This window comes from Bacillus rossius, chromosome 2, assembly GCF_032445375.1.
Source record: "Bacillus rossius redtenbacheri isolate Brsri chromosome 2, Brsri_v3, whole genome shotgun sequence".
NCBI classification, from domain to species: domain Eukaryota; kingdom Metazoa; phylum Arthropoda; class Insecta; order Phasmatodea; family Bacillidae; genus Bacillus; species Bacillus rossius.
In genome coordinates, this window is record NC_086331.1 from 108,273,859 (window position 1) to 108,298,668 (window position 24,810).

General features: G+C 35.7%; 1 protein-coding gene across 1 annotated transcript in view; it reads left to right on the top strand.

Annotated features, from left to right (window-relative positions):
* Window positions 1–24,810, top strand: part of LOC134529588 (protein diaphanous-like) — a 107,394-nt gene that overhangs the window by 65,866 nt on the left and 16,718 nt on the right. Inside the window, exons 11-13 of the mRNA XM_063363839.1 lie at window positions 1,629–2,036; window positions 4,243–4,385; window positions 9,058–9,325. Coding sequence (XP_063219909.1) covers window positions 1,629–2,036; window positions 4,243–4,385; window positions 9,058–9,325 — 819 coding nt within the window. The remainder of the gene's footprint in view (window positions 1–1,628; window positions 2,037–4,242; window positions 4,386–9,057; window positions 9,326–24,810) is intronic.

Below are 24,810 nucleotides of genomic sequence, written 5' to 3' on the forward strand. Positions count from 1 at the left end.
TACCTACATTATTATGTAGACTACTAATTTTATTTTTACTTAAGTTAAAAAGTTAACTGCCATACATAGAACATTTTTAGCCCCCTACACCCAGCAATTGTGTAACAGCTTTTTATTTTACTCACTATGGAGTTATCTCAGGAGTCATGGTTACAAATCACCTGCATTAAAAGTTAGACTTCCTATCATTGAACTATCAATTTCTTCAATAAGTTCTCATGTTCTAAGTAAAATGGTGCCCAAATAGACAAATGTAGCCTTTAGCAAAGCATTAGTGTTTTTCCTTTTATCCAGGCTGTCTCCCAGTCCAATTCACTTCCAAGACTCTTAACTAACTATTTCACTTGAAACGTGCACCACAGTCATTACATTACCATATCACTAGGGACAAGATTATATGGTGAGTTGCGATAAAGCCGAAATAACTCCAAAAAGCATGTCAGTTAGGCCTGTGTGAATATTCAAATTTTTGAATTCTAGTAATAAACGATTCTTATTCGATTCGAATGCTTACACTTCGAAATAACAAATATTAATTTGCTTACAAATACCTCGTGAGTTTGTCATATACCAACATTCACTGCTGAGATTGTCATTTGTGTGATATAAATACCCTTTTTTGATGTTTAATGGGATTTTATAATCAAAAACATGAACAATAAGTGATGTTTTAAACATGCCAAAAAGTATTCAAAGGTTTTTTTTTTCACTACTGTCTCGCTAAACAGTAACAGAAAAAATTGTGTCAACAATTTAAAACACAACATCACAACATATTTGTCATTTCATACTTGAAAACAAAAATTATTTGTATTCTTTACATTACACACACAAGAAGTGGGAAAAAATAAACAAACCTCATTAACCAAGGACCACAACATCACAAAATATAGACACTCCATTGGGATGAACATTAAAATAAGTAATCGTAGTTTCAACAGCGTATGAATCAATAGTAACAATTGATCTAACATCATGGGATACATTTGGTAAATGAACTAGTGAGAACATGTATCATTATAATCATTGGCGTGCCCAGCTTAACATGTAGAAACATTTACAGAGTACGTGTGATTTGTGTAAATGTATAGAGATGATTAAAATGCAGTTGACAAAATCTTAAGTAAGAGGTAAATATAAAGGGCTTTTATTTTTTACTTCTCAACATCTGCACAAAAATTGGAGAAAACCTTATTTGTGGCATAAGACTTAGTCGCCCCTTTGTTGTTCCATGGGTAGAAATAGGAGTATTGGTAGTGGTGGTAGCATGCTTGATGTGCTGTCCTTCTGACTGAGAATAGATGGTGCCGGGCGCCAGAGTATGTTAATGGAAGGAAGCCATGCGTGAACTCACTGTAGAACATGTTTGGCACAGTCAGTTGTTTTTTTATCAACTGCAGGAAAGGTTTATCTTTTTTGAACTTTCTCCAGACTAAGGCATCATAATGTTTATAATTACGGTCAGAAACTTCTAACCCCAGCACTATTGAAAAATACACCAAGCAATAATTTACATGTAATTCCATATAATGTTCCCTACACTACCACTTTGTATAGGACTGCCACTTTTTTTTTTCATTTGTGGTATGATGAAATAACGAAGTGGTGTGCTGTTGTGTTGGGAACAGATGTTTGGCATGGCGCCGCCTCCCCCTCCCTTCCCCGGAGCAGGTGGCATGCCCATGCCACCTCCCATGCCCGGTGCAGGGGGCGGGCCCCCGCCTCCGCCCCCGCCCCCCATGCCCGGGAGGGGGGGCGGCCCGCCACCCCCGCCCCCCATGCCCGGGAGGGGGGGCGGCCCGCCACCCCCGCCGATGCCTGGGATGGCAGGTCCACCGCCCCCACCGATGCCGGGAATGGGCGGCCCACCCCCTCCCCCGCTCCCGGGAATGGGGGTTCCGCGGCCGCCTGGACTTCCCGGCCTAGCGCCACCCTTCGGACCCCCGCCGCCACCCAGCAACGTCCTGCCCCTGGGGCTCAAGCCAAAGAAAAAGTGGGATACGGCCGGTCCGTTAAAAAGGGCTAATTGGAAAGTGGTAAGTTGTGTCAAAGTTTTTCATAAATAAAGTGTTGGTAATTTTAATTATATTTCCTTTACTGTGCTGTATCACTTAAACTTGTATGAATAATTTGTCAATTAAGAAACAATACCGCCTAAGTAACATTTTTTAAAATTTAGTTTTTTGTGTGTGTCTCCATGGAAACGTAAGTTTCTCACTAAGTGAACTCTCCAAATATTCAACAGCATGCGCTGCTGTGGTCTTTTTTCTAACACCGGCTATCATTCAGTTACAGCATGGTGTATAAAGTTATTAAGTTATGAAAAATTTGCTTTTTGTCACATAGGCGGTGTTTTTTCTTAAGCGACGAATTGTATTAATGATATATTAGTTAATCTTAGAATTTCAATGATACTGTTTTACTACTGCAAACAAAAATATATATTTTTTTATGACTGGATTTCAATTTATTTATTAATATTACTTATCATTGTAGCTTATGGCAAGTGATTTTATTATGATCTTAAAACACTTTGTTCATTTGTATTTTATTTTGCTTCTAACTGCAATACCATGTTTATGCAATTTCACTGCACCGTAGATTCTAAGCTTCTCTTAATCCTTTGTTCCTTCCACCAAGGCAATCTAGTTTTGGTTCATGGTAGGGTCAAACTCAAATTTTTTGCAAGTGTGAAAAGTGGCAAACGTTTCCCTATGCCAGTCGGTTTCCCCCACTCAGTCATTTCATTAAATCTCTATTAGCATCTCATTTCTTTTCACTGTCTCAAATGGCCTCGATGATGATGAGACATTCATTCATTCATTCACTTTAAACACGTGTACTTACAAATAAGCCACACATCAGTTGCAGACAAATTTGTCTTTAAGTGGTGAATGTTAATAACCTTCCCCTCTACAGTTTGACCAGCTTTTTCGTGTTTCACTCACCCTCTCTCCTGCTCCACCCACCCACAACCCTTTGCTTCCCGTTCTGGGCCCTCTTACTACCATTCTATTGTCCCCACGACTCGGACTTGCCTATGTAATGTTACTGTAACATTGACTCATTGCCGCTGTCTTTTGTGTCAACATTCTAAATCACCTTTTAACTGAATAAGATTTTTTAGCTACAGTACCGGGTCATTCCATATCAAATCAACAAAAAAAAATAATATTTTTGAACAGTCTTGGATTTCCATAATTTTTGGTACATACATTGTTTCTATGAAGTACTTAAAAAATATGAATTTTTTAAAATAAATTATTTTTTAATAACTGCATGCTGATATTTTAAGTGACATTGGTTCACTAAATTGACTCTTGGTTTTTAATAATTATATACCTAGTAATCTCTAATTGGATCATTTAAAAGATCTTAAAAATAGCTAAATTAAATATGCTACATGACTGATTTTGGATGGAAAATAAATTCCAAAAAGTATATAATTTTTTTAAATCTCAAAAACACCATTTTTTTATCTGTCTGGACAAAAAATTATAATCATGCAGGTTTTCTGACTATCTACCAACTTTCATTTAGGGACGAGAATGGGATCATAGTTTTAAAAATGTTAAAATAAGCTTTACAATTCAAGTTAATAGTAAAATAAAATAATCATGAATAAAACAACACACTAACTTCTTCATGCTTAAAAATTAATAAATAAGTGCAGTGTTTGCTTTATGCTATAAAAAATAATTTTGAAGAATGTTTAACATTCAAAATTTCAATTTTATATTATTTATAGTTCTTTTGTCAGCACTTCTTTTTCTGAGATGAAAAAGCCTCAACAGTCTTAGAACTGATTAATACCTATCCAAGGTACCGATATAGTTGACAGTGCATAAACAAGGTGGTTTGATTTTTTAATGACTGTCATCTTAGAAAATCAAGAAATATTCTAGGTTTTGAGTCTTTTGCAATAATAATAAAAGGGTATGTATGTGCTCAAAGTAAGATATTATAATCCTGTTTTTCAGGGTTTTGGATAAAGATTTAAGTGTGGGCATTGTTGAGCTGTTTTGTCAGGGTCAGAAAGTATGAATAATCAAATACAGATAAATTATGCTTTGGTTGCAAAAGATAAGAGAAAATTTATTTACTTTCTTAGGGATACTGAGAATCATCATTTCAGTTTGCTTACCTCATATATTATGTTAAATATGAAAATATTTGTTTTATTTATATAAATTCTAATGTATAAGATTCTTAGTTTTTACTTCTGCTTGTTACATTTTTCAGATAGCACCACAACATTTGTCAGAGAAGTCATTTTGGGTTAAAACACAAGAGGAGACACTAGCAACCACGGATATTTTAGATGGACTTTCGCAAAGGTTTTCGTCGAAACCACCTGTGAAAACAGTCTCCGATGTTGTGGACAAGTATGTGTTTTTCTAACTTTTAATAATTTCAACTAGATTGGATTGTCCCATTTTGTTTTGATTTTCTCATCTTCACGTCAGCTAAACATCAAATTCTGTTTTAACTTTTTTTTTTTTGTGATACTAAACATAAGGCTTAAGAAATATGTATTTATGATCATTATGTTATCTTGGTGGTCAGATTGCTCTTTTCCTGCTAAGTTGATCTGGGTTTGATGCCTGATGAGGTCAACTCCAGATGTTTGCAAAATGTAAAAATACTAGATATTGCAGTGATCAGACGAACACTCCCTGCACCAAACACATTCCTTCGCTACTCCACCTCACTTCATTTCATCTCTGGAGCACCTCAGGCAGACAGCCGGCTCCATTGAGTGTATGCCTCATCCCGTCATCTGGCAGTAACAGTGTGTGAATTTTGATATATTTACATATATTATCATTGTACAATAGAAACATCATTATCAAGACAGCAAGAAATACGTGCTTCATTCAGAAGTAACCACTACAGTTTTATCTCTCAATTATAAGAGTAAATATTATGCTCTTAAAAAACTGTTCTTATATCATTATATTATTGTGCAGTAGAAATTTAACTATCTTTTTTTTTTTATGTTATCGTAGTCAAGACTGCAGGGAATGTTTCCCATGCATTTTATCTGTGAGAAAAAAAAACGTGCAGTTGGAAACAGTTATTGAAAATAATTTCTTTGTGAGACTTAACATTTAGGTATGGGAAAATGTGTTCTCTCCAGCTTATGACCAGCTTTGCGAGTATGCTGTTGGAAACTGTATTGCAATACATTTTTTTCAACACATTAGAGAGATACATGGTTTGCTAACTATGCCATGATGTTTGAATAGCTGAAAGTTATTTTTCTTCAGAGGCAACTCTGGTTGAAGGTTAAGTTGTTGGAAAAATTTTTATCCTTTGAGGAATTTCACAAATGTACAAATTATGAGAAATTATTTTCAGTTTAATATTGTTAATAAGGGGCCCACCTATTTAGGGATGTGTTTGTGTTAGTGAGACAGGATAATAAATGTGATGCTCTCTGGTGCTTCTAGCGCAGTATCGCTTCTACGCGCAAGGCTCTAAACTGACGCACAGTTTTTACGTTGTGCATAATAGCACATCTTTGAAATTTGAGTGGTAGCAATAACATCAGATTGCAAGGAAATGAAGATAAAGATGTAATACAAGGCCCTTGTGTGCTTTCAAGAATATTTACCATGTATTTATGTCTAAAAGATTTTTTGAAAACACATGTTTTAGCCTTTTTCACTCTCTTAATAATTTAGTTTAGAAATGATATCCGGAAACAGAACTAACCATCTGCCCTCAGCGTATTCTTAAATGTTTTTCGTAAACAGTTACCACTCTGATATCTTGAGCAGTTTTCAAATTGCGTGGATTTTCTGAAGATTTGCACATCATGTGTATGCCCAATTAGGCAGGGGCCTTAAAGGTCTAAATTCTATAAAGAAGTGAGAACAGAGCTGACCCAAACTAACAGGGTTATTAATAGCAATTTATTCCTTTACACATCCTAAAATTTATTTTTAAATTATAACACACTAGACTGGCCAGGCTTAAGACCTGACCTGATTACAGTACAAATTTCCTTATGTATGAGCACTGCAGCAGGAGAAAAAAAAAACTAAATTAAAGGCAAATTACCAGATTAAGAAAAGAGTTATGAAGTACTTCTAAATATATATGTACTTTACTAAAACAATAAATTGCTGAAATACACTTCAAACATATTGTTCTAGACATAATCACATTCACACATACCAAAAAATTGCTTGTCACTTGAACCAAGAAATAATTGTCCAGTGTTACAAAACCAAGAGGAATCTTTATGGAAATAATGGTTGGTAAGTATGTCTCACAGTTAATTCCAGGAATAACAACTACCATGGGATAATTGCTGCATGGGAAATCCTATAGTCACTTGGGCCATAAACGCCGATGCCTGTGGTTAAAAATATTATTTCTAAATAAACATGTTCAAAAATTTTACAAATGGGTCCTGGCTCGGACCTATAAGGCATTAAATTATTCGGACTTTGTGTGGAAAAAGCAATTTGTAAACCACTGAGCAACACTACTGGTTTGACTGCCTTGTGATGACTGACTACGAAACGCGGCAAAACTACGGTGCATGGACGTATCCTCCTATAACATTCTCAAAGATTACTGTGCGGAATATCAATGCATGTACTCTCAAAACCAAAAATGGGTTAAAATAACCTTCCAGAATATGAAAGTGACAAAATTAAATGCAAAATTCATGTATCAAATTCTCATTTTGTTTACAACAAAAAACATCCTTGATGCAAATATTTATTAGAAAAAAATTTTAAATTTTTTAAAAAAAAATTTAATTATTTATTATTTAAAGAAATTACTGTTACATTTTACACAAACTGTGTTTACTCTACATGCAATACAAAATTGTTATGAATGCCTTTAATTTATTTGCGGTGGTCAAAGAGAATACCAAGACAATGGAAAATGCCAGCTAGTATGGAATGTAAATGTGCCTTGAGAAGATCTTGAAGTATACTGATCAGAGGAGTGTGTGTGAAAGAAGCATGTGACATCTCGCTGTCTCTTGTCACACCTGTCCTGCTGTAAGAACCACTGCTTTGCCCCACAGCCACTCGGCTCTTGCTGTCTGTACAACATAATTTGTGCCCAGTGCCTCAGCGATGCTGGTGTAAGGAGCAGGGGTAAGGAAGGTAGCAGTCTGTCTTTCCTGCCTGTGATTAGCTAACTTTGTATCCTAATTTTGAAACTGGTGCACCTTACACCTCATCTTCCATGTCATTTTGGAATGAGTTCAGTGTCTTGTATAAACATGTGAAAGGAAGAAAGGGATTAAATTAAAATCATCAGGTACAAATCCTAACAGTTTGGTATGCAAGTAGAGAGATACTGTTTTTTTTTATATACAGGATAATTATAAAGTCCGTGAAACATTTCATAAAATCGGTACAGCGAAATGGAAAAGATTAACGTAACAAATTATATACCGCATGAAAGAACAACTCTCAAAGTGTTTTTGAATGTAGCGCCAAAAAGCTATTTTAAAAAACAACAGACAGGGGCGCTAGTGCATGTAATTGCTGAAAATGGCTGCGAACCAGGCAGAGAAAGCCTTTTGTGTGTGCTTGAATACGCCCGTAGCGAATCGGTAGTGAGTGTCCAAAGAGCTTTCCGTGGCAAGTTTAACAAATTACCACCAGTTTACAATAGCATAATGAAGTGGTACAAGAAATTCGAGGAAGACGACTGTTTGTGCGACGCAAAATGGTCGGGTCGGCCAGGCGTGTCACAACAGACAGTGGATTGTGTATGGGACGTGATGGTGCGGAGTCCCAAGAAGTCAACTTATCGGGCTAGTGCAGAATTGAACATCCCTCAGCCAACAGTGTGGAAAATTCTTCATAAGCGATTAAGAGTGAAGTCGTACAAATTGCAGCTTCTGCGAGCCATCAGCCACGATGACTAAGTGCTCTGACTGCAGTTCTGCACTCCCATGCGGAACCGTCTTGAAGATGATGACTTTGCAAGCAAATTAATCTTCAGTGACGAAGCCACTTTTCATCTCTCAGGAAGAGTCAACCGACACAACACAAGCATATGGGGGACAAAGAATCCACATGCAACTCTCGAACACGTCCGAGATTCGCCAAAAGTTAACGTGTTCTGTGCCATGTCAAACAAGACAGTTTATGGCCCCTTCTTCTTCGCTGAGAGAACTGTCACTGGTATCACCTACCTCGACATGCTGCAATTGTGGCTTATGCCACAACTTGAAGCTGATAGCAGGGACTTCATCTTCCAACAAGATGGTGCCCCACCTCATTACCACAATGTGGTATGAGATTATCTGAATGAGACGTTGCCACATCGCTGGATGGGCCGTGGGGCGGCCGCTGACCAAGTGCTACTCCCGTGGCCACCACGATCACCGGACTTGACACCTTGCGATTTTTTCTTGTGGGGATACATCAAGGATAGTGTTTATGTTCCACCTCTACCACAGAACCTTGACGAATTGAGACACTGCATCGTAGCAGCTGCTCTTACCATCACTCCTGATATTCTGGGTCGGGTATGGGCAGAATTGGACTATCGATTAGATGTGTGTCGTGTGACGCAAGGTGGACACATAGAACATTTATAACTAGTGAGAAAAAAAAACTTTGAGAGTTTTTCTTTCACGTGGTATATAATTTGTTACATAATTCTTACCCATTTCACTGTACCAATTTTTTGAAATGTTTCACGGACTTTATAATTACCCTATATATATGTGTGTGTGTGTGTGTGTGTATATATATATATATATATATATATATAAAAGAGAGAGAGAGATATTAAATTAAGGTAAATATGTAGCCCTTATTACATTTTAAGCCATGGTACAATATGACTGATTTGTTTATGTTATCTGCCTGTATAATATATGAATGAAGGTAGTTGTATTATTAACAAAAACACTTGAATTAGTGAAAAGTAAAGTGATTGCAGATATTCTTTGTTATTTTTTATGCTTAAGGTATGTTTTTTATTGTTTTGAGTTTACCTCCTTTTCACAATGTTCATATGTTAAATTATAATTATTTATAAGAAAAATGTTTTATTCTTTTTTTATAGGGGTGGAGGAACATGGAGAAAAGTAAAAGATCTGAAAGTCTTGGATAGCAAAGTTGCTCAAAATCTGTCTATTCTCCTTGGTGGGTCTTTGAAGCATCTTTCGTATGATGAAGTGAAAGAGTCAATTTTACGATGTGATAATAAACTTGACCCGAATGTCTTGGAACAGCTTATATCTTATCTCCCTCCAGCAGATCAGTTTAAAAAGTTACAAGAGTATAAGGCAAAATATGATGACCTGACAGAAGCAGAGCAGTTTGCGTTAACTGTAAGTTATGCTTAAATTTAATAAATTATGTTTAACTCTATTTCATAGTTATTGTAAAAATAAATCTAATTTACTTGTGCGGAAGCATTGTTGTTAAACGCATAAAAATGCTGTGTATTAAGGATGCCAAATGCCTGTAAGTATTCATGGTTTAGTAGTAAACTAAGGTTTATTGTCGCAGTAAAATAGCTGACACACAAATTTATGATCATTGACTAATTGAAGGAGTTCTTAGTAATGCTTAGCATTGAAAATGTTTTCTGAAGACTTAAGAAAAGTCAACATGTTGGTTGAAATTCCAGCTTCATATTGTTTCAAATCAAATATGAAGTGAATGCATTAAGAATCCTTGAGACCACGTTGGATGGAATGGTCGAGTGATGCGGAATGAGATGCTGCGGTATCCTGCACACCGTAGCCATAGATTCCATATGGTGGTGTTCAGAAACACTGTGGGCTTTTCTGTTAATATTATTATGTGGTGCCTGAAAAGAATAGACTTTGTAAGAAAGAAAAGTAAAACCACTGAACCACTGAGATCCCTCATAACAGAACACACAGGCATTTGTGAATAAGGTAGGAAAAATTTTTTTAGAAAGTCAACTGTTTTGTAGTCCCAAGAATAAAGGTGAAACAATAGTTGACTTCTATTTTATTTTGTTTTATTTTCACTAGAAAAGAGACCTGTGTGACTATTATGCTTGTGGGCAATTAGGTTCAAAAACTTACTCTGGTTTGCTGTGATTGCTTATGCTTCATGCTTGTGTGATGAAAGTTGCGGGTTCTTCCTTAATCCACCAGGCAATACTAAAATTATGAGCAGGGAGTTGTTGCCCACTTTAAGTCTTGGAGTTCATATCATCTTGGGCCTCTGTGCGAAAAACAAAAGATGACTCAATGACTGAAGTATTTTTTTTAAGTGGCATGGTGTGATTTTTTGCATTGTTAGTTGTTATTTAATGATAAACCCATTTTCACAAACCAAATTTTTGTACATTTTGATATTATATATTTCTTTCATATCATTAACATAAAGCTTAGTTTTCTTACATTTTGTACTGTTGTGAAAATAATTAGTGGATTTGCTAAGTTTGACTGGCTGATAAGAATTGCAAATATTTATATATATATTAGGCTTAATGCCCCTGCATTTATCATGGGTTTATCATGGGTTGGCTTTCAAGCTAAGATTATTTAATTATAGAATTAAATACAGCATACTCATCCAAGCCTTAACCGGGATTCGAACCCAGAAACTCTCGCACCAAATTTTCAACTGAAAACAACTGCACATGGAGGTCAGCTTAGCTGCATTTAGAAACCAATTGTGCTTTGCATCTGAAAACTAACCAAAGCTTAAGGAACCTAATTCTTTCCTTTAAGTTATATGGTAACTGAGAAGTTGCTGATGATCTCATTCCGTTACATTATCAGATCTTCTGTGTTACGTTTTCAGTACTTTTTGTATTGTTTGTAACAAACTTGTTTTTATTTACTCATAATTATCACCTTCAGAAATTGCTTTAGACTTAGTCATACAACTTTTTTAACTTGTTTTTCCATGATGAATATGCAGCTATAGTTTATATTATTTAACTAAATAATAATTGTACAGCTAAATCAAACCACCAATATTAATTTTTTTTAGCATTAGTTTGAAATCTTTAAAATTATAAAGGAGATGTGTGTTAACCATGGCACAGTTTTCGTGTTCCGTAATATATAAATGCCAGTCCAACACGGTCGGTGCCAAGGGTCCACCTTCTGGATGATATGGACCTTCGACCTTGTCTACTTCTTTGGATGATCTTGACCCTGGCTGCAATCTTTGATTCCACCATTTTTTATTCTGAAAAATTCCATAGGAATGCCATTTTTAATTTCAAAAACATGGTTGCTACAAGACTGGAAAACCAGGAAAAGTCTGGGAATTCCGGGTTATGTCAGGAAAATCACAACATATTTGTGGAATTTCTTCTTGTGCTAACAAAAGTGAAACAGAAGATACCACTTTCATTGACAGTTAGACATCTCAAAAAATTTGGAAACGTTTAATATCATGAAATTCTGTTGATTTTCCTTCTTTTCATGAATTATCAGGTTTTTTTTGTAAACACATAGTTTAACAAGGGATAAAAAATTTATTAATGCATGTTTACATACAGGTTTGATAGCCTTTACTCAGTAGTTTCAGGAGAATCAGTTGTAATTGTTTGCAAATACGTATTTAGATCTCAAACTCCGTTAATTTTACTTCGCTGCCATCTATTATGTTGGGCATGTCTCGTCAATAAATATTTCAATAGTGAATTTATTTACAATGATTCTGGAGATTACTGGCTTCTGCGGATTAATAGCGATAAAGTTACGAACAGTTAGGGTTTATGTGTTAATATTAAACAAAATATGTGAAATGAATAACCAGGCCTCACATGTTGTGATGCCGGTGGGAATCATTTAAAAATTCAAAACTAAAAAAATTCGAGAATATCAACACTGTGTGCTAGGAAGTGCATGACCATAATCAGCAAATCTTTAAGGGAGTCTGTATGAAATGAGTTCTTTGTGAAACTAGCTTTCAAAGTTACTCGTGAAACACTATCAAAATCAGGTAACCTCAACTAATAACACTGGCAACCTCAGGTAAACATGAAATAAATAATTATAGTTGATATTATTTGTAATTTAAATTATATTACAAATTTGGCTATACACGTTACCCTATTAAGTGGTTTTTACTTCAGTATTATTATTTTATTTTTATTTTTTTTCATTTTAAAATAAAATATTAGGTTAGGTTAGCTAAAATAGGTTATTCATAACCAATTATTCAGATACATTCAAAGTATTTTTAATGTATGTAACCTAGTCTACACTATTTTAAAATATTTTCTATGTAGCCAACCTATTCCAACTGATTATTATATCACACTAATTGTAATATATAAATGCTAACCTAACTACTCATAGTGTTAAAAACTACTGGTAAAAAAAATTGAATGATTGTAAATTGTGTCAGGGAGTAGAAATGCAAATAATAAATTTTTTCCAGAAATGCTTTTCTTCAGAATGACCAATAATTAATTTTAATAGGGTGAGTTCTATTGAGTAAAACATATTATAGGTGCTATTGAAATCCAGTACTAGTGTTTTCTGCCGAGAAAAGAGGTTTTATTGTGTAATTATTAATTTATTTTGGTATGCCTATGTTTTAATATAAAAATGGGAAATTTTTTTTACGAATAAAACTTCTTTTCCTGCAGAAAAAGTGTTAAATCAAGTGGCACTGCAAGATTGTTCGTGTCTGAAAGGTCAGGGAAATTATTCTTTATTCAGATCTGGAAAACCTGAAAAGGTCTGGGAATTTCAAGCTTGTAGCAACAATGATAAAGCTCTATATTCTGGCATTTAAGGTGCCATTGTGAATTTTGAAAATTTTGCTATAATATGCAGAAATATTTTAATAAAAAACATATACATCATTAACTTTTCAACACCCTTTCTGGGAGTTCGTTAAAACTCAAAAGTCACCCAAAATGATTGCTGATAAAAAAACCCAGACATATTTAGAACTCCGTCCTGAAGGTGTTGCTGTATTCAAAAATTATTTTACTTAATGAAAAAAGGATAATGATGGAAAATTCTGGGATTGCAATAAAAATATGTTGCGCAGTGAAACAAATTTTATTGATGGCAATATTCTTCCTAAAATGGCTGTTACTGGATAAGGCTTATTACAAAAAAAAACATTTGTTCAGATTGCAAAATGATTTCGCAAACCTATGCACTTCAGCGCACCTAAAAATAAACATACTGAAGGTAACAAAACTACAATTTGACTAGCCAGCCTACATTCCCAAATATTGTGAATTTTACAAAAAATGTACTAAATATTTATTTTTTAATTACATCTTGATATGGGGTTGATTTCATTTAAGTAAAGTTCTACTGATGTCTTAAAACCCATGCTACACAAAATAGCGACAGTCTGACCAACTAGCTGCCCAAATTAAAAGTTTATTTTATTCTCCTTGCTTGGTAGAAAAACAAAAAAAAAGTTATGTAAAGCGGCCACAGTTTGAAACGAGTAAACTTGCCCTGCACCTCGTAGTTAAAGTCTACCAAATAACATGCCTTTAAATATATACAATGTGAGACAGTATTAATGTCCATGCAACATTTTTAGCACCCAACAACTTTTGTTTTCAACTATTCAGACATGCGTGCACCAATGTCACAGCCGGCCCGCTTAATAAAATGTGCCAGACACTCCCAATATAACCTGTCCTACTGTTTCTCGTACACTTCTGGCTGAGTTAATTTGTGTTCTTTTAATTTTTTTGTAAATGTAAATTTAACTAATACGAAAGGCAACACTTTACTTATTTACAAACATTCTTGGAGGTATGCAGCCACCAAAATGTTATAGGTTTTTCCACACTTTGTCTTTTGCAAACCTGATAGTTCCGCAAAACAAAGTTCAAAAAATATTGTCTGGTGCAGAAACCAAACCTGGAACCACAAGAGGTGGTACTTCAAGTAATTTAGGTAAACTAGCAACTGCTCAGTAAATCAGAAAACGTTAAGCATGTGTGCCCAAAACTGAATGCAATGAAATGGAAAATGTTCAAAATCACACACCGCAGTAATAAATCCATTTATAGTGTGACATTTAGAAAAAGTTTAACCACAAATTTGTGGCGACACTAAAATGCAAGCAAAGTTCACCAGTAGTGTGCTGCGTAGATTAAAGAGTTTACTGCAGGTGTGAAAAAAACTGGAAACAGATGACTTAAAGTAAGCTGTGCAGTGTTCACAACTCCAGTGACAAATTACGCGGAAATCCTGTTCGTTGCCCATGCTGTTGGCGAGGCATTCTCGCTCCACACATGTTCTCATGCCCACAGCTTGCTGATGACTTGCCTTCGACTCACCACGTAGCACCACTAGCACTGCCACACGACATTCCCTCGAAACAGCATGTCTAGCGTAGTAAACCGTGATTCAAAGTTTAATAACACAGTTTTACTATTATTATTAAAACAGAATAGTTATGTAAAAAAAATTATTATTTGCACGACATATAGTAATCAAAGTTTGTCGAACTGACTCTCTAAGAAATTTAATAGCTAAATACATTTCATATCAATAAATTCACAGTAATATTAAGATAAAATTTCATAAAGCAAAAAAATAATAACAGAACACGTGATCTGGAGATCACTGCATCATATTTAATCGACTCAGAAAATAATGTTGTGTGAGTTCTTGGAAGTGAAGACCAATTACTTTTAAGTGATTTGTCCGGTGCAATAATAATATTCTTTCTTCGCAAGTAGGTTCCTTTCACAAACTCATCAAGACTTAGGGAAATGAAATTGAAATGTGCAGTAAATTTTTTCAAAGGTTTTCATTATGGTCATTGTAATTGTCAATTATCGAAATTATGGTTGTACCAAAACCCATATTACTACTAAGAAAAACACATACACTAACTTGTGCAATATTTTAGTTGACCTTATGAAAACATTTCTTCAAAAAGGATGTATTTTTGTGATAGTATATTATCTAAAACTTTTTTTTTTTCATTTGTGAACAGCTATATGAGGCTGTGAATTTTAGCATATATGTATCTCAGTGGTGGACATAGTAGCAGTAGGACATGTCACCATTTTTTTTTACACGTGCATCCGTCAGTAATTGAACCCTGGACCTCTGAAGTCAGTCAATGATGTGCCTTTTTTTTCCTAGTATTGTCTTTAGTTTTATAAAGTTTTTTAATTGTTAACTTTTGCACCTGTCTGGTTTAAACCAAGTACTACAAGGTTGGTGATGTAAGCACCTTTTTGTATTTCAATATTTTTTTAAAGATAATAGAAAAAATAAAAGTTTTACAAATCCATGATGGCTGCATACAGAACTTTTCATAACTCAAAATGGCAGTCATGGAATTTACTAGAGTCCAAGATGGTGGTTGTGGTCAAGGTCCAAGGTCAATATCATCCAAGATGTCTGCTGTGACATCATCCGATTACAACAGATCCCTAGTGCTTTGCCGTCGGATAAATATATATCCCCTGCTGTCAATCATTTGTTTAGTATCGTACATAGTAATGACATGAGGATGCATCCCATCATGCTTAGAAATGCATTTTTCTACTTATGTTTCGGTAATGAATATACAGCTGTAATTGCTTTTAGATAAAACACTTTTCTGTAGCAGTGTAAATTCACAAACATTCTTAAATTCTCACATTCACTTCAAGATTTTCAAACTGCTAGAGCTAGGTGGTGGCTCACACACCCTATTGGTAAGAAGTAACTAAGTGCACTTTTTTCTGATATAGTTCCTTCCTCATGTAGGTAATGTATGTGCTTGAAATGTTGACTCTTAACAATTAAATATTTTTTGTACTTCGTTTAAATGTCTCCTGCGATATCCAGAACACACATTGTGGATGGGAAACTCTACCTCTGGACAAGATGTCAGTAGCTGTCAGAATAGCAGTAAATTGAGAAACCATACTAGTTCTGCTTGTCCCTGATGGCCAGAAGTCCAGCGTGCTTCACATCTTGTGGACCACCACACTAACTCATACATAGGTAAGCTTTCTCAGCTTCAGTAGCATTCCCACTGTCTTCACTTCCCTCATTCACATAGCTTTCTCAGTTAAAGTAACCTTTCCCTAGAGTTAGTAGGTATCCTAGGTTATGTAAATTACCTGTTTACATAATATGCTTTTTCTCCTATCTTACATAGCTTTGCTGGGTTATGAATTTTCTGAACTTCACACAGTTTCCTCACTGGACATAGGTTCTACAGTCTGACTCTGGGGGTTTATGCGATTAACTAATTAGGCGCGTTATGGACCGCGAACATGGGCACCACCACGTTTGTTGGGCACGTGGACCAGGCTAGTAACTCCGTCTCTGGGTCATGACGTGGCCTGTGTGGCTGCTAGCTTACCCTACCAACCCGCTCTGAGCTGCAGGTACGCTTTCACACTGCCAAATGATGGTCGTTGGTGGGCTCTTAAGGCGTCTATGCAGGAAGCACACGTGGTCGCACAATCAAGTACTCACAGATCTGGTTGGAGGGTTTTATTCTGGTCGAAACGAACATGAACGAACACAGTTATGAAAGTTAACTTTACAGATGCCAACGGCAATTTAACCGGTTTAGGGGCAGACTAGGAAACCTCATGGCCTGGCGTAGAAACTAAGTCATGCCGTTTGATTTAAAATGTCCTTCAGGGCTTAATTGATTAATTAAACAGTTAACTACCTGGGACAGGCCTCAAAGATAAACAAAAAGGTTTAAAAAGACATAATGACTGCGGAGGCTAGAGATCAGTTTAAATAATATGGAGAAGTAGACCAGGTTCATAGGATATTCCCTACCCGGGGCAGTGGATGAGAGAGACTGGGCTTTGATCCGGGTGTCATGGTGGCAGGAAGCAGTTGAATTACCGTTTGGCTGTTTATATTTATGTGACGAAACAGAACCTCTCGAGCACTGAATAATAATTTACAATTAATTACTAAGTATTATTAACATCTACTTGTATTGGTAAATATTAATTAAGTTCAAAAAATTAACTTCCTGCGTAAGATTACATACCAAAATGTTTGCACATTGCGCTCCTCCATCCTTACTTAAGCTAAAAGAAAACAAAACACTCTGGGGATAAAAATGTAAGTAAAGTTATGAACGATATTGATTAAATTATTATTTTAGAGGTGCGTGGCACAGACTCTACTCACCTCTTGCAGGGCGGACAAACACACGCGTGCGCGCACACACACTCATTGGCGGGAGGTTTGAATAGAGGTTGATGGTGGGTGGAGAGGGGGTCTGAAGTGGGGCAAGGCACATAGGGCTTAAGGAGAGCGTAGCCCTGTTCGACGTTAAGTCTGTACAGCTTAACCGTTAAAATTCCCCTCTACCCTCACTACAAGATGACATAACTTAACCCAGTTTACAAATCTTCTCCTGTCCTGGTTACAAATCTTTTCAGTTTTATAGTTTCCTCAGTTTAAAAAGTTATTTCAGTATGCACAGCTCATCAGTTAGGTAGCTCTTATAATTTATGTAGCTTCCCACATGAACTTAGCTCTTTTAGCTCTTTGAGTTGTTTAGATGCTGCACCTTACTTAGCTTTCCCAGCGCCTGACAAACACGCTGTAGTGCACATGCACATATTTGTGTACAGAAATTCCACAGAACCAAGCTTGGCAGCCAACCACATTAACTATACTAAGGTTTGAATGTTAACAATGGTTTTTGCCAATCTGAATCCCATCCTGTATTGGTTATTTCTTTTGTTCATACTGTGCATCAGTATTAATGTTAATTAAATCTATACGTAGTATCCTTTATGTCAACCTGTCAATGCTAAAGCAGAATAGGTCATGAAATTTAATAAAACCTCAATGAAAACTGAAGTTTATGTAAAGATTCATACTCCTAGTATAGGTACACACGATGTTGGCAAAATGTGGGTCATAAATTTAGTGGGTGGCAGGAATGCCAAAACAAGTAGCATTTGATAAAGACGATATGTCCGGAAACGTAATCCTGCAAAGTTACAGGCGTGGATGGAAATTTGGTGGTCTTCAGGGGAATACTCCAGTGGCCAAGAGGACGTGCGATCACAGTATATTGGCATTCAAATGCTCCGTAGGAAGCAGGTGATGAGCTGGACACGACGTTTCGAGCTAGCCATACACTGTAACAACCAACAGGCTGGTGAAAATCACCCTTAATTGTATGAAACTTCCATTTCAGCTGTTGCTGGTTAAGCTGTACCAAAGTCTTTTTATCTGGTACACTTCTGTTGTGAAAGCACCCATGGTCAATATGCAGTACTTCTGTTGCAATTTTTTTGCCTGGCTGTACACAACATATTGGCCATCTCTGCGAATGATAAGTCTGTCGTGCTAGTGCTGTTTGCCAATTCTGTAATAACTACATCCTACTCATTGGCAGCCAACACTGTGCTAATTGCCCAAAGTCAAATGTGTAAACGTATCAGCCAACCATCATCCACTGTGCTGTCCCCCAAAGCCTACAAAATTTCAATTTGCATGCTACCATCACACTAGTAACTTTGCAGGATTTTGTTTCTGGACATATATTCCTAACAAAAGTTGCTTGTTTTAGCATTTCCTGCCACACATTAAATTTATGCCCCACATTTTGAGAATAGCCTGTATAAGTATACTTAATTCATTTGTAATCATCTTATATGTAGATAGCTTGCTGCTTTTAATTGAAGATTTTTTTAGGAATAATTCCCAAAACAAACAGCCTATCCACCAATTCATTTAGGTTGTTCCAGAAGTAAGTACTACTTTCATGGTTGTTGCCCCGGTAAATTTTTAAAAATATCATGGTCATTGAAATTGTATGTAAACAGGTATATACTCCCATTTGAATTGCATTTTATTGGGTAATGAGGTGTTGCTAGTTGTAGGTATGTCCAAAAAATAGTGCCCAAAATTTAAATATACAATTTTATTTTCTGATTTTAATTATGGTTCAAAACTAACATACAACTTCTAGGGTGTTATAGTAACCGCCTAAAAAATTGTAGTAAATAACACTACAGAGGATGAGTACGTGGCATGTATGTGAAATGTCCCATGTTGAGTAAAGAATAGTTGTGGAAGTTAAACTACACATGTGTATGGAAATTCCCAGCATGTGATTGCCATGCATCGAATCTACTACAATGGACTGTATGTGCACTGTGCACAAAACTTGAAAAACAATATTGTACATAACCTACAGCAATATTATAATAGTTTCAAGCCTGTTTGGTTTCTTTAATATCTATTGTGTGGTGATAATGATCATTTAGGCAATGTTTTGAGCACCGGAAAGTGCTGTTATGTAGCACGTATAGAGTACGGGATAGTTACAGCTAGCCTTGGCTAAACAGCGATGCTGAAATGCGTACCTTAGCTAAATAGATGTTGTTCTGCGGGAGTTTTGTGTGTTTGCTTAATTTAGAAGATAAAAAGCACAATTTTATATACTAATGAAAAACACACACTCTAGACCCACACAGTCTGGAAACAATGGGAGTCATATGGAGTATGTTTATCTGACAAAGTTGTAATGGAAGGAAACATTGTTTTACACTTCTTTCCTACAGAACTTTGCTTAGTGAAGGAATGTAACCGATTATAATGTTTGTGTGTAAGCATTAGTAACCATATTTATAATTTATTACTTGTATATCAATTAGAGAATGGCTCTTATGTTCATTGTAAAATATTAGTTTGGTTAACACCAGGCTTCCATTTATTGTGTTTTCATACACTCAACGCCCAGTAAGATTTACATTATATTCTTAAAATACATCTATACACACTTTAGGCTGTGTCATGGTTCCAAGTCTATTACGGTTTTTAATATTGTCAAACCATTGCACCATACTCAAGATTCAACAGTTTTTCATTTATTTTGCTTATTAAAAGAACTTAATCATCAATTTTGGTCTTTCTTCACTGCATTTGCATTTGGTTGTGCTTTTAAGTTTATCAAGTGGGCTGGAACCAATGGAAAATAGTAAAACGAAGTGCTGATTTTTGTGAATAATTTTAAGAGTGGGAAAACAGGTTCAAAAAGGATAGGTTGATTAATTAAATACAGATTTATTTATTACCTAATATTTACACCATTAAGTTATAACAAATAAATAGTCCATCCACAAATTTATTGTTCTTTCATAATGTCCACAATTTACTCTCCTCACTAGAGCTCGACTCAACAGTGGCTCTCACAACTGCTCGTCTCTTACCGCTCTCCTCTGTCTCTACACGCTATCTTGCACTACTCACTCGTTCGCCACACTCCAACTACAGTCACGGATGCTTCGTTTCCCGATGCACCAGTCTTCACACACGAGTCCATCACCTGTCGTCCACCTTCACTCACCAAGGAGTCACTCGTCCTCTTCATTTCACTGCCTTGAAGGCTGGCGGCACCATTTTTACACCCCTTAGCCCCCTTCTGGAATGGTCGTGCACTTGTTCTTATAAGCCATATGGGGCCATAGCTATGTGATGACTCCTTTCCATTGTTATGCAGAAAACACTCCAGCTGTAGACACTATAAAGTGTGGATGGCCATCCGTGATGCAGTGTACTGTAGTTTGCAACAGTTCATTACAAGTCGCATACTTTTTTCTGCTGTTGAACTGTGCCAGGTCTCATTAATTGATGTGACTTTACCCCATGTGATGTAACTAGTTTTAATCTCTTCATGTACCCATAACAGTCACCCAATGATGTTGTGCAAAGTTAAAAATTGGCAAATGTAAGGATGACTCCTTGCCAAAGACTGATTGATTTCTTCCCCATTTTTCAACTATATAGTGTTGGTCTGTCTGTAATGGCTTTGTTGTGGACGAGGCATAAAACTAAAATAAATAAATAATAGTCAAGTATTTATTGTTCCTCTATTGCAGTGAATTCTTGTTGGACTGTTATTCTTACAAGGCGTGATAAAAACACAGGGTTTTTACACAACCATTTATTAACCTAGCCAAGAATGGCCATGCTTCGTTCGCCACTGTCTCCCCATAGCAAATACCTGCTCTCACAAATACCTCGCCCCAATAGAAGCATAGTTGCCACATAGACCTCGAATCCCAACACCTACTATATTCAGAATACTGATTGATAGTGATTTCCATACAATGATTGCAGTTACAATATAATATTCAATTGTCATTCGCTGAGCTTGCTGGTAGGTTATCTAATGATACTGCTATTTTACCCTTTTTTATGTTTTGTCATGTCCCAATATGTGTTTTAAATGTAAGGCTTCTGCAAATACTTTGCCCAAGTTGTTACATGCTGACTTATATTTGTCAGCTAGCTAATATTAGGTCAGTGAATCCTACATCTAGCAAGGCATGTTAAATGTATCATCTAATCGGTCAGCTTTAACGATATGTCTTTATTTTTCCTTGGAATACTTATTCATTACTCTTGGTACTTAACTGATCTAGTTAGTCAGTTTCTTCAACACCATTTAGTCTACTTAATGATTCAAATTTTTAAAGTATTTTATTATTTAATATGGTTTTTTAGCTTTGTCATAAGATTTTCATGTGTCATTTTTTTCTTATGGTATTAACATTAGATCATGATGGTTGTTGCTAGTGTCTTGTAAATAATTATTTGGTAATGTGAATACAGAAGTTTTCAAATTGGTCAAACAAATGTAATGCCATTAATGTAGCTGTGTAATGTATAGTGCATGAGCTTAATGTGATTTCACTACAGTGGGCTGAGATTCATGAAACATATGCAAGGCTTCTCTGACTAACGTAGTTGTTACCCCCATCATGTTTGCAAACTTGATTTTTAATACATTTTATTTTGTTTTAAACTTACACAGGGGACTGCAAAACATAATCAGTCATATGCTTATTGTTTTGAGAAACTCATTTATAAAATATACTGTTGGTTTCTGATCACCATGTGATACCCAGGCTCACGAAGTACAGATGAATGTAATGTTTTACATCATGTGGTAAAGCACAAAGGTTTAAGGCAACAGAGCTTCAAAGATTATGGTTGTGTGGTTTTTATTGTATGTAAACATATCAAGGTAGTGCATGTCTGTTAAGTGCCACTTACACCATTGGAGTGTTGAGAGTAGTAGCATTTGCGTTTCTGCAGGATGTCTTTTCTGCTGTATTTAAGGAAAAATTATCTAATTGTGCGTAGACATAACACGATTCTCTTTTCAGGTGCTATCAATGTTGCACTTCTTTCCCAGCTATCTTCTCTAGCTATGGTGCAATAATATTCATTATGTAAACTGTAATACTGCTTAATAAACATTTTCAGGCATAAAGAACTTGTCTAGGCTTTTTAATAGTAGCCTTATTTTTATAAATTGTATGTAAATTCAAGTACCTATGTAGGAAATTAAAATATTTTCTGCTTAAAAATGATATTATACATAATTTTTATTTACTGTGTCAGTCGCCGAATTGAAACTCAATCAATTAAATCATCATCAACAACTTCATCATCATAACAGCTTGATCATCAACTGCTTCCAACCTGCGGCCAAGTCAGCAAAGTAAAATGCCTCGTCCTTCACTCTGTTCCATTCTTCTTCTCTCCCCTGCACTTCTTCAACTATCTGCTCCTCCCACATCCTCCTTGGTCTTCCTAGAAGCCTTCTTCCTGAGTACTTCAACTCTTATCATTTTTCTAGGTAGCCTCTCTTTTCCCATTCTCTGCTCATGGCCATATCATCTCATTCTTGCTTTTCCGTGATCTCATTCAAGTCCTGTACTCCTGCTCTTGCTTGCACCATCTCATTCCTCATCCTGTCTCGCCTCGTAACTGCCAACATACTTCTCATAAACTTCATACCTATTGCTCTGATCTTCTCAGCATCTCTCTTGTTTACAGTCCAAGTCTCTGCCCCATAGGTGACTGGGTGCAAATCTCTCACACACCTGTAGAAAGCATCTCCTTTTTGTCCTCTCTTTGCAATTTCCTTCTTATTTTGCTCCCATCCTCCAATACTTTTCCTAAATACTTAAAAGATTTCCACCCGTTTCAACTCAACACCATCTAATTCAATGTATCCCCTTACTCCATACTTGTTCCTCATCAAGATCATAACTTATCACTCTTTTTTAGTGCTTAATCTCATACCACATTTCCTTCCTCCATGCTGTTAGTTGCTCTTGCACCTCATCTTCCTTTTCTCCCCACACCAATCAATCAACAGCAGATAACATGGCCTTTATTTTTCCTTCTCCGATCTTCTCTTCCACTTTCTCCATAATCCTCTCCAATACTATGATAAATAGCAGTGGGGACAATGCACTACCATGCTTTACTCTGTTGACTTGTTTAAACCACATTGTCATCCCTCTTCCAGTTCTCACACTGCTTCTGTTTCCCTTATATATACTCATCACTCTACTTATGAACTCTTCTTTGATCCCAGCTTCTTCCATAGCTTGCCTTATATACTGTCTTCTCACATTATTGTATGCCTTCTCCACATCCAGGAATATAATTACTAGATCTTTCCCAAATTCATATCTTCTCTCCATCAGCTGTATAGGAAAATCAGGTCTATGATAGGCCTCCCATCTCTAAACCCATGCCGCTCTTTGTGCCATTTTCATGTCATGCCCTTCCTTATCTTCTTTTCCAAGATATTCTTGTACACCTCATACACCTTTAAATTGTAATTGGTTTTATTTCAACTAGAAAAGGTAGTAACAAACTCTTACCTATAAAATTTCCACTTTCTTAAACTGTATTTTATAGACTTTAAAATTGGTCTGTATGTTTAAACGTAGTTATTGCACATGTGTGTTTGTATATGGCCATACCAGTACAGTTCACCGTCATATTTTTATGTTTTAGGAGCATAGAGCATGTGTAGTAAAGGAAATTGTTTTCATGATATATGTGGTCTACAAATACAATTAATTGCTTGAATTGAGTTAAAGTGGTTTATAAATAATGTCTCTTTTTGCAGTTCAGGTGTTTTTTTTTTTTTTTCTCTCATTGCTCATTTCCCTATTAATCTATTTGTGAATGTGAAATATTCTATTGCTGCTTATTTGAAGTCTGCTTTTGCGGTTAAAGCTGACAATGTGATAAAATATTTTTTAAGACTAAAAAACGGACCTATAGTATGGGTTGAAAGTGCTCTCAGTCAGTGACATTATTTCATTCATAACTTTTTATTTTCACATGATAATCAAAAAAGTTAATTGCCTTTGTATTCTCAAGTATATTCTCTAAAGGCTCCCATAGTTACAATTGGATTCAGAGAGTTGCATTATTGGGAAAAAAATTATTTTCTTTATTATAGTGAAAACATGTTGTGACAAATTTGACATTTGTAAATGCAAAGGTAGCAGCATCGTCACACAAATTAAATGGTTTTATTCTGATTTTCTCAAGTATTTTTTAAATTGCAATTATTACTTGTTATGACCATTAAACTCTACATAATGTATTCCAGGATAGTTTCGCCCCCCTAAAGTTTCATTTGGCACACCAACACGCTCTGTAAGTCCCTTTATAATCGCAAAAAAATTACTTTATACAACTTAATAGCACCAGACCGGGTTTGCCATCTACACGAAATCAACAAAAAAGTGAACTCTGTGCATGCCCAGAATTTGGGGAACATATTGGTAACGGATAGGACACCAAAATCCGTTCCCTAAAAATAAGGGACTTGTCGTGTCCTATCATGTACTAGGAATATGTTTAGGGTACAGGTATAGCATATTCAAAACCTAAAACTTTATTTTTGTGTCTTGGAATACTGGCCTTAGTAATATGTGAAACTTGAATTTATTTAACTTTCCACTTTTATCTTGGCTTGTTTACTATTCGCACAATTTTTGAACAAAAATTGTTAAATTCATTTAGCTGAAAGGAAAGTAACCTACATGTTATTTCACTTGATGATT